The 12,085-nt window shown below is 33.8% G+C and overlaps 1 protein-coding gene across 1 annotated transcript in view; it reads left to right on the top strand.

Annotated features, from left to right (window-relative positions):
• LOC145291154 (DNA mismatch repair protein Mlh1-like) overlaps positions 1 to 12,085 on the top strand; it is a 94,101-nt gene that overhangs the window by 17,684 nt on the left and 64,332 nt on the right. The window contains exons 4-6 of the mRNA XM_080136683.1: positions 2,500 to 2,672; positions 6,472 to 6,544; positions 10,681 to 10,772. Of these exons, the coding sequence (XP_079992809.1) occupies positions 2,500 to 2,672; positions 6,472 to 6,544; positions 10,681 to 10,772 (338 nt within the window). The remainder of the gene's footprint in view (positions 1 to 2,499; positions 2,673 to 6,471; positions 6,545 to 10,680; positions 10,773 to 12,085) is intronic.

The following is a 12,085-nucleotide window of genomic DNA, read 5'->3' on the forward strand; positions in this document are numbered from 1 at the left end:
AGTTCATTATGCCGGACTGTTTGGGATTGCTTTAATATTCTGATAACCGAATAGCTCTAATTAAACTAACTAAACAGGCAAGACCATTTTCTTTATATTCATATTTTCAATTATTTTTAAAAAATCGTTCTGGAACAAAACTCCACAACAAAAATAAATGTCTATTTACAGCCCTGCTATCGCTGGTGCTACTACTATTACAAAGCAGTTTTGCATTGAAAGTCAATAGAAACGATTTTTTTTTTTTCCGGATATCATGATTTTAAATTGCTAGCTACCACAAGAGAAAACAACATACAATTATACTTTTAATGGATAAAAGCAGTAAAAAAAAAATTGTTTTATTTACTAGTGGGTGTCCGAAGCAAGGTTTGCAAAATTTTCAATACTCGTCATATTGAAGTCTTTCTTTTTTTTTTTTAACACAATAAAAAAAAATCCAGTTGTCATAAGCATTTTGGACACCCCAAACTATGAAAACTGATGTCTCTTCTCGTTAATTTCCAATATCATGACAAAATTCTTAATCCAAACGTGGTACGAGCATTTACAAATTAGAAGGGTTGTTACAAAACCTTACCGAAAATGCTGTTTTATGACGTTCACATTTTTATCACTTTATTTGCTTAAAACTCTTAAAATATACACTGTACATCATTATTTATTAATTCATTCGAAAGTATATTAATTTCTAAACAAAACGGTGCTATTTTGAGGATTTAAAGCGCTTTGTTTTTTAAAATATGACTATTTTAGAAGAAACCCCTTGAAATCTGTGATTATCCAAAGCATTTTATCAGTTCATGTGTGTTGTTAGTCAAAAACTGATGCTCGATTCATGCAAGATGGCCCAAAAGCAGTCTGAAGCATTCCATATGTTTTGTGGCATTTTTTATTCCAAGTTTAAAACAGAATTTTATTGCATAAAGTGTCCTCATCTCCAGATTGCATTTGTTAAATTCACCAGCTGCGACAATCAGGCTTTAGTAGGGTGTATTCCGATTCTTGCTTTGAACCTGAAATCATAAAAATTGGTCAATCATGTCAGAAGATGTATAGTAATAACATACTGAATTTTCAAGAGTCTACAACAATTTTTAATCCCCGTAAAAAAGTCTAGAAACTTATTTAAGGCAGTTCATATCTAGTTATATGTTTGAATCGTATGGTGATGATGTTTAAAAAGAGGTAAAAAAACTCTTATTTCACCGCACAACTTGACTGAAGAGTTCTCATAGTAAAGGGAAATAACTTATAACAAATTAATACAAGGGAGGTTTTTTTTTTTTAATTGTAAGTTTTTTTTTGTGTCAAGAATTCAGAACACCAAATAATGTTATGAAACTTTTTATTGATCAAATTTTTTTTTTGAGATCTTTGACAATATCTTTTTCAAAGTAGACTTATTTTTTTTCTCTTCACTTTTGCTGGTATTAACCATGAGGAGTGGAATACTCATGGATACATTAATATATCCGTTCAATCTTGTTGGTAAAAGTATGAATCCACTGTGTTTTGCATACTTGGTGCTATTTTGGAATGGAAGAGGTTGGTCATATTATTGAAAACATTATTAGGTAAAATTATTTTGGGAATTTAGAACATCAAATGTTGTTTTTAAATTATTGCAATACTATGCCCCCCCCCCTGTCAATAAAAAAAAAAAATAGGAAACCAGTTTATCAGCAGAACAAAGGTAATGGAATATAAAAGGAAGCTAAAATAGGATTGTTAATCAATGAGTGGCAGCAACAGGAACAAAAACTTGGTTAATATATTTTAGTTTTTTTGGGAGGGTGGGTGGAAAATTCATTACTACTCTTAGAAAATAAAAACTAAAATATATTGACTGATCTTTTGTTCCCGTTACTGCCACTCCTTGATTAACAATCTTATATTAGCTTTCATTTGTGTTCCTTGGTGGACAACTTCCTCTGTTGTGACAGTTTACGATAGTTAAGTACAGTTTATGTACCATCTTTGGTTTGCTACAGTTGATAGAGTTGAAGGCAGGTTGTGGCTTGGACCAGATCGAGAGAGCTTTAGATTTAAATGAGGTGATATCACCTGGTGAACACAGCCTCGATAGGACAGAGATATGGACCTTAACGTGTAGAGATTCAATGATGTCACACTCACATATGCAGAGTGCAACTGATATTTGCAGAATATGTCGGAGTTTGTGTTTTATTTTTTTAATACCTGTGAACCTGTAATTCCCCACCCCCCCATCCACCCACCCACCCACTCACCACCCTCCCCAGCAACTGTCAATGTGAGAGAAAACAACAAGGCAGAAGACGGAGGAGAAGGCTTCGGAAACAATGCTTGAGTTGTGTTTGTTGTCGAGGGGGGGTGGTATGGAATCTCACAAAAATTTTTTTATTAAATGATTGAAATAATTTTTCTTAATATTTTAGACTGTCAACAATGTCTTTTTAAAGAAGATTAATTGTGAGGAGTGGCAATCTTGTGGATGAGTTTTTTGTTGTTTTTCAGAAAGATGATATGGAAATTGTATGCGAGCGATTCACTACAAGCAAACTCAAGACATTTGATGACTTGTCTTCAATTGCAACTTATGGCTTTCGTGGTGAAGCGTTGTCCAGTATAAGTCATGTTGCACATGTTACCATCATGACACGTACAGCGGATTCAAAATGCGCATTTAAGTAAGTTTTTTTTTTTTTTTTTTTCAAACTAAATCGTTGGCCGATAGTTTTGTTTATGGTTAATATCTAACTTCAAGAATAAGACATAGTTTTGTTTATGGTTAATATCTAACTTCAAGAATAAGACATAGTTTTGTTTATGGTTAATATCTAACTTCAAGAATAAGACATAGTTTTGTTTATGGTTAATATCTAACTTCAAGAATAAGACATAGTTTTGTTTATGGTTAATATCTAACTTCAAGAATAAGACAGTTTTGTTTATGGTTAATATCTAACTTCAAGAATAAGACATAGTTTTGTTTATGGTTAATATCTAACTTCAAGAATAAGACATAGTTTTGTTTATGGTTAATATCTAACTTCAAGAATAAGACATAGAGATTAACTTTAGAAAATCTATAAATTGATTTATTTTTGTTTTACATATAAAAGATTATTTATTATTGTTATTTATCGCCTATATAATATTTTGATTGCAGAAATTCCTCTGTGGTACCAAAATAGCATTGGTTTGCAAGAACAGATGCCACATACAAATTTATTATCTAGCCATTATTTTATGTAACTTTAGAACAACATTTGACAGGCCTACACGTATGTTTGAAAGTTAGTCTGGTTTTAGTCACAATTACTGATTTTTTTTTTTTTTTACACTACATTTTCAAGGCAAAATTTTTTTTTTTTAAAAGTAAATTTCATTACACAGGGAATTGAATTCAGTGGAGTATTTTACTTAAATTTCTTTTCTGGACTGATTCTCGATATTGGGCATACATTAAGCTTGGGAGAGGGGATAAATTTGAACATTAGGTCTGCCTCCACAATTTTCTTTTTGAATGACTACTTTTAGAGGTTTTCTATTATGCTAATTAAGAAAATCTCCTTCAAATTTTGCGGGGACAAGTACTTATAAAGATATAAACACCTGTATTATTCATTAGCTGCCAAGTTTTGTACACATGCACGATAAACAAATATACTTCTCACCTACCGACGCTGCCATCCCACAATTTTTTTTTTTTTTTTTTTTTTTTTTTTTAGCACTTGCAGGTGGGTATGCTGATACTGATTATCACAGTTAAATTTGAGTGAATTTTTTTACACATCCTCCCCCCATAAAAAGGGGGTTGTATACTCCAAAAGCCATTCTTTACATAGGGATGTTGAGGGTGTCTATTCCAAACGCCGTTCTTAACATGACAATACTCAAAGAAGTATATGAAAAAAGTCGTAATTGTTTTGTTTTACACGTTAAAAAAGACGACATAAAACTGGAATGTGCTTTAATACTTTTGTTTTTACTTTCCATTAATGTTCTAATGGACCATATTCCGTACTTTTATTAATTCATACTGATTTAGGCATTCCCTTAATTGCTTTTTATAAAATTCAAACAATACCTGCATGTTATCGCTCCAAACCAGCACTAATTGCCAGTGTAAGCAAGATTATTTAATTTCAGCCATGATTGCCAGTGTCCACAATTGTTCAGGGACGGCAGTGACCACCAACAACAACCGTAGTTTACTTTTTTGCTCAGGCTTTCACCAGGCAACGTCGATTAGCAGGTCCTGCTAGTTATTCTTATTTATTTATTACTAGCGGGGGGAGGGGGGGGTAACCGGCGTTGCCCGAGTGTTTGGAGGTGTGTGTGATTGTTAATGAAAACCTAAGAATAAGTGAAGTAATAAAAACGAACGTTAAAACTTATCTGAAAAATAAAGGAGGGGGTAATCAAAACAAAAAATACAAAAAAAACTAACGTAAGGCAAATGAACGACGATAAATGTAAAAATCCGAAAAACAAAAACAAAAACGAATGTTAAAACCAAAAAAAAAAAAACATGTGAAAAATGGCTTAAATAAGCCTGTTTCAATATTAAAATGTAAAAAATCGGTGGGTACCAGAGTGTTTTTGGATGTGCGTGGTCGGTCGGGGGTGTTAATGAAAACCTAAGAATAAGCGAATTAAAAAACCCCCAGAAAAACGAACGTTATGCGAAAAATGGCTTAAATAACCCTGCTTCAATATTTAAATTTAAAAAAATCGAAAAAAAAAACCGACATCTCACACCCCGATTCGAACCCAAAACGTTTAGATAATGACCCAATGCTCTAACCAACTGAGCTAACACGACGTACATGAAATTTAGTCAGTTCTTCAACTATTTAAACTAAATTAGGTCATGACGTCATCTGATGCATGCGTAGAACCGATCTCGTCATGAGAGGACGGTTTTTGCTGAAATCTGATCAAATTTTAAAACGCTAGAAATAAAAGAAAATATGATAGAAAACATTTATTGTATAGTAATTTAATTTGGGGTAAGTTTAATGAACGAATATTTGTTTTATGTTTTTTGTAAAATGTGTAGCCACAAATAAAAAAAAATTTTTTGTTTATTTTTTTATTTTATTTTTTTTTTAGAAATGTTATTGTTTGAAAGTTTTTATTGGTGCTGGGGTTACAAAAATATGTTTTATGACAAAATTTTTTTTTTTTTTAAGATTAGGGGAGTAGGTATTTATTTATTGCGGACTATTATCCTAATCTTTTAGATGTTTCACGACGTTTCGGCCAACTATTTCTCTGGCCTTCGTCAGGTGGTAACCGCAACAGGATAGGAACTCCAAATCTTCTAACTACATCCTTCCATTACTGCCTTCCATAGTTGTTGTCGTCCCACCACATTTTCGGTCAAGTAAACCTCTGGCCGGCTTTGGGTAGGATTGAAACCGCTCTTCAGACAATTTTCACCTGGAACTGTAGAGATTCAACGTCTCTATCCACTGCACCATGGGCCTTGAAGGGCGATCAAGGCTGAATTTTTGAATTTCAATTAAAATAATGTATAGGGGAGTATGCTTTTTTTTTTCTTTTTCTTTTTTTTTTTTTAAGGTTTTTAATTATCTACTGGGATTTCTAAGAAAGTACTTCTTGCAAATGTCTCAAATTTTCCCAATCAGTCACAGTGTGTTCCGAACTGATGACTAGGATATTCTTTTCATTGTTTTGACTCTCAAATCTATATTCGACACAGACACGATTAATCAGTCGAAAACCACATCACTCTATACAAAAGCATATAAGATATCAACGAATACACACTGGAGTCAAAACAATGAGAAGAATATGCTGTTCTAGTCCTACTGATGACAAACTATTGTTGAAAATTTCAAACAGTTGCAATGTCATGGGACCACATGTGTTTCCATTAATATGGCAAAATGAAAGCACTTTTTCCAGTGATTGTGGCATAATTTGAAAACCTGCTAGATTTATTGTGATGGCTTTACTAGAACTATACTGGTTTAAATTTTTGCATAATTAAAACTAATATTTTCTTCCAAATTATTATCTGTTGTCTGCTTGCATTGGTTGAGCGTTTCGCCATATTCATGCTGGAATCTGCCACGGCAACATTCATGGAAAAAGCAAATTAATTCATCTTTATAAGTCTTTTGATTTTCTTCTAGAGTCCCAGATTGGGAAATCTAACATAATTCCAGGCTTTCTTTTTTGTCATCAGCCATTCCTATCCTTGACAAGTTTAAAATAGATTTAATTTGTTCAAGAAATATAGACATTGACAGACAGCTGAGAGAGAGAGATATTTAACTAAGAGAGTAAAGACACAAATCTACTAGAATCACATCATAACTCCTCATACCCTGGTTTGGGGGCAATTTTTTTAATTTAATTTCTTCAATTTGAGGGTTTTATTTTTTTTTATTTCTTGATAAAATTCTTCATTACATTAATGATGTATGAAGTTATTTTTTATTTTCATTGTAGAGGATCGTATCAAGATGGAAAACTGAAAGCACCTGTCAAACCAAGCGCTGGTAATGTCGGAACACAAATCACTGTAAGTTTATTTGGTGCAACTGTACGATAGTGTGTCTTCAGAAAAATGGATTTCAGATAAAAACATTAAATGGTCCAGTAGAAAAATAATTATTAGTAAAAAACAAAATTTTTTTAAGTTGCTTTTTTTTTTTTTTTTTTTTTTTTACTAAAAATTAACCCTGTAGAAGATCGAAATCGGGGGGGGGGGGGTAATGCATTCTTCCGTTTAAGTTGCTTTGCGCAGAATCTGATGACACTATCTTTCAGGTCGGCCATTTTGCTTTTTATTGATCTACTACCACATCTTTTACTGGACAATTTTGTTGTAATTTTTTGAATTTGTACTAATTTAACATGACACTTAAGTACATAATTGTTTTTCCCTGAAAAATTGTTTGAAAATACACGATTGGATTGGATGACACACTACAGAAAATTGCACCATTAATTCATATTATGCCAGATTTTTCTTTAAAAACTGATAAGTCTCTTGATTTTGTAATTATCATACCTAAGTTTTTTGCTGATCTTGATCAGTCTAAAATATCCAGTCCTGATTCGATTCCTGTTCTCAAACCTTGTGCTTCTGGACATTATATGGTTTGTCTCAGGCCTCTGTTTTCCTTCTTGTTATCCTCTGTTGTCCCTATCTTTCAAATTTCTGATCCAACTAAGCATTGTTCTGTTTGTCTTCCCTCTGTTATTAGTAAAATTTTCGCAAGGTTGGTCAATGGCAAGCTTGTTGATTTTTCTAGAAAATCTAGTCATTTTAGTGGTGTTCCATATGGCTTTTGTGGTTTTCATTCAACTATTAATTATTGTAACTGAGCGGATTTGTTGGATTATTCAGGAGAGGGTAGAGACATTGCACTTGATATTTCAAAGATGCTTGACAAAGTGTGGCATTCTTGTCTTCTATGTTATGATATTGGTGATAATGTTCTTTATATTATTGGGTCTTTTCTTTCTGATCGAAGCTTGTTAGTAACTCTGGAGTGTCTTTATTTTCTTTTCCTATCAATACCAGTCTTCCTCAGAGCTCTATTTTAGGCCCAACTCTTGTTTTTTTTTCTCTATATAAATAATCTTCCAGAGAATATTAAGAAAATTAACATTTATGCTGATGACACCATGCTTTATTCTGGTATTGCTTCTCGCTCATTATTCTTGAATCAATTGAAATATGCAGTTGATCTAGAAGTTGATCTGGATTTAATTATGGATTTGAGTAAAAATGGCTTGTTTCATTCAATCCTGTTCAGACTCTGCTTTTATCTTTCAATTGTGGGTGTGTCCCTTTATTTCCTGAGGTTCTTATGGATGACTCTTGAGGAGAAATTGACTCTAAAACTTCTTGGTCTTTCTTTCTCATTAAATCTTTCTTGGCGTTCATACATTTAATCCATCGAGAAAATATTAGCAGCAGCTGAGGGATGGCTGACTCGCGAAGGTACTGGCAGCATCAGCCATTAAAGCACATATGCAAATTAACAAGTGTGCACAATTTTGTATCACTAGAAAAAGAAAAAAAAAAAAATATTGAAGGAGAAACAAAGTGCGCGCCGGGTAAGATAGATGCATGAAAGTCGAGGGCGAAAAAGCGCTGGTGCCTGCATGGGGTGGCGGTGACAGACTTTTAAAAAAGCACGTGTGTGAAGAGACTTTGGAAAAGTAATGAAATGCGTTGATTTAGAAGAACTATAAAATGCATTGCCAAATCAGTGTCTTTTTTTGTTTGTTCTTTTGCGGTGGTACCAGACAGCATGTGGGTCTGAGAGGTTTGAAGTGTGACGAAACAATTAAGAAATAACCCTTTGCAACCTCTCACAGACATGATTTTGTTAGTCTCAGACGTTTTATAAATACGATTATAGCATGTATTTGTTCTAGCTTGTGTTACTCGTGGTCTTGTGGTTGTGGTCAAATTGCTTTTCTGCTACCTCATTGTAATACAGCTTCTTGTTCCAGTAGTTTCTTTCCAAGAACTGCACGGGTGTGGAACTCTCTTTCTTCTCTTTATTTTTCATTCTAGGCACAGTCTTGGTCTTTTCAAAACTAAAGTCAATCGGCATCTCATGTCTTTACGATAATCATCTTTCATTCTTGTTAGCATCAAAAAACGACCCTGATGTCTATCTCTGTCCCATGGGGAGGCATTGTAAATACGAGCTCCTTATATCAAGTGGCTTCATGCCTTATTTGAAGTGATTTCTATATAAAATTTTTTTTTATCATTTCCATAATGTTTCAGCTGATGTACCTACCAACTTTTTTTAGGTGTATCTTTTTGAAATCTATCATCTATATATTTAAAACATGGGAGTAGATTGTTCTTGTTAAATCAGCCATGGCAAGATTGAATTGTCTACATGAATCATGGTGTAACAAATAAAGGCATTCAGTTCTAAATAAGTCTCTTGAAAGGTCAGTTCTAACTACAGGCAATACTAAGGATTAAGAATAAAATAAATAAGAATAAAATAAAATTCGCTTAACAACCCATGTTGCATGGAGGGGAGGAAGAGGTGTTTGCTTATATTGCGTGTCAATGTTTACTTAACATCAGCCCTTTTAAGGGGTTTATAAAAATGAAGCAGAACGTACCTTTTATATCTTTTTCGCATCCCTTGACCGTGCCTCGCGTGGTTTGTGTCCTGATGTCAGCTCCCCTAGAACAAAAGCTCTCTCATGCATAACAGATGCAAGTTTCATTTCTCTGGACAATTGGAACTTTATTCAGTTTCACGGTTGAAGTCACATCCCTATTCTCTGCTCATCCTTAGAAGGAGAATGGGAATTTTGCTATCGGTTTATCTGCCATCCATCCACACATCTCTCACCACTCCCACGATGAGTCTTGCATCTTGTTGGAATCGCCACAGACTAACTGCCTGCGAATTGTAGAATCTAGATTGTAGATAGTCAAACTCACGACTCACTAGAAAATGCATGTGCATCCCTATTTATTTTATGGTGTATGTGTGGAGCATTAATCCCCGTTACCTGGCTTGCACTCAAAATGCACTAACCTGCCTTGTGACCTTTGCTAGCATGCAGGTGCACATGTTGTAAATGGGTTTAAAACCTGTCAGCCTCAACCCTTCGACCTCTGTGCACTTTTGAACACAAATTAGTGGCATTCAACTTATACTGTATTAACTGTGACACACAACATCCAGTCTATCCAGTCCTGGCTTCCCAAATTAAAAAAATTCATCTGAAGAAAGTTGGAAGTTATATAGTCTGAAATATTATGCTCTGTAACGTAATTCCCCATTGAGGAGCGTTAGAACTACGCTGAAGTAGCTTTTTATTCCCGGGTGACGCCAGATAACCCAAGGATTTAAGATAGAGAAGATAAATATATATATTTTATTTCATGTCAAAATAGATATTGTTTGAAACCAGAGAAATATATTTTTACTGCTAAAAGTTGAGGACAGGAAATTTCACTTATAACATTGTCTGGCCTTAAGTGATCTCAAGGTCGGATGTCAGAATTGACATCTGGCCTTGGAAATCGTGAGAATTAGTAATTCAGATTTAAGGTATGGGAATTGTGCCCACCCAGGATATGGGGTTTTCGATTTCGTGGCAAAATCTTATTGGCTGGGGGGAATTTCCACCCCATCCACATATCTTACTATATATACAACTGTCGTGCGAAAATTAGTCAGATCAGATCAGTTGCAGTTGGGGATCGCTTGTTGATTTTGAGAAGAACAGACCGTATAGGGATGTGACCTCTCCGACTTCCTCCTTCAACTGTCTGTCGCTATCTGTGAAGAGATTTGAGACTTCGAAAAAAAAAAATTGCAAAAAACTGAATGATATTGTAAAAACATTTGTACGTAATTTTGCGAAATTAACACTCTAGATTAGTCTACATGAGTTGTCTTTCTTCCTGCCTGCTGCTTCGATATTCGCTTTCAGCATACCAGATTTCATGTAACAACCTCAGAGAAGACTAGACTGCACGAACCAAGAATTCGGATAGACAGGGGTCCTTAACCACCTTCTCACGTGAGGGTTACACTCTTTCTTCTATTTGAAAATCTGAAAGCAAAATTGTTGACAGGAATATGGGTTAACATTATATTTCTCATTCTGAATGGAAATTAGCCATTTCAGTTATGATGCATTGTATATTTTTAGGTGGAAGATCTTTTTTATAACGTGGCTACACGGAGGAAAGCACTTCGCAGTCCAGCTGAAGAACATGCAAAAATTGTGGAAGTTGTAAGTCGGTAAGTTTTGGACATTAAAAAAAACATGTTTTGTTTTATAAATTGCACTATACACTGATATTCAATTAAAAACCAATCTTTCATTTATAAGCTTAAAAATTGCACTCGGCACTGATATGTAAGGTTACTACTTGGACCTTCAAACACGATAAAAGGTTAGAATAATAAAAAAATTTTATTGGGCTAGACTTGAAAAACTATAAAATATAAAAATCAAATAATAGTAATACTTTCTTGGCACAGTTCCACATCATATCACATTATTTTGTCTGTTTTCTTTGATCATGAACCCAATCTTGTGTGCACCAGTAATTTTCAAATCCTGGTGAAGCATGATGCACTAACACTATTTTGACCCTTCTCTTGCTCACTGGCTCTCAACTGTTTGTACATGACTTTGGCAAGACTTGTTGATTTGCAGGATATGACAACCATACAATATCAGTTGAGATTCATAGAGCTTGTCGGCAATTAGTGCCACTCCATATTGCAGACGAATGCTGTCATTAGCAATGTGGTTGAGAAGGTTAATGCCTGAAATCCACTGCAGTCTCTTTATCTCCATGACGATGAGATGGCTCTCCAACTCCTTGGTGGCTGGCCAACATTCAGCACAGATAAATTGGGCTTATCATTGGCTAGCAATAAAACAAAGACTGGGACATTCAAGACTGAAACTCTGTGGATAAGTGAGTCATAGATGAAATCTTTTTTGTACAAAATTTGGTTGTATTGCAGAGAATTTTATTAACAATTTCATGGATGACATTGAGGTGGAGGGGGTTATCCTATAATGAGTTGGTCAATTGAAAATCAATGAGTTTGAAAGTGATTGTTAGTTTTGAACAAAAATTTATCCCCGGTCAGGGTTTGCACAAGCTTGAAAAGTTCTTGAGTTTTAACTTTTGCCTTGAAAAGACCTTAATTCTATTATTTTGTTTAAAATATGGAAAATATCTTGAAAAAGGCTTTGAAAATAGCATTCTCTATGTTCAGTAAAAATTTGTTCTGCAATATTAAAAATAAGATTGAAATAAATACTATTGAATTATTGTTTAAGTATTAATAAAAATACCATTAAACTATTTTTTAAATATAAAAAATAAAATCGAAATACATTGTTCTGAAATTAATCGTATTATTTTTTTATACAACTTATTTCCCTTTATCACAGATCTATCTGTCTTCCATATAACATTGGGTAGTTTTGTGATAAAGGGATGTAACTCTGGTATCCACAATACTAGAAATTCAAAATTTAAAAGTAAAACGAACACAGCATATACTAATCTATAATGGGGGGAAATAACATT

Source organism: Euprymna scolopes, chromosome 12 (genome assembly GCF_053919585.1).
Source record: "Euprymna scolopes isolate OS-2025 chromosome 12, ASM5391958v1, whole genome shotgun sequence".
Taxonomy (NCBI): Eukaryota; Metazoa; Mollusca; class Cephalopoda; order Sepiida; family Sepiolidae; genus Euprymna; species Euprymna scolopes.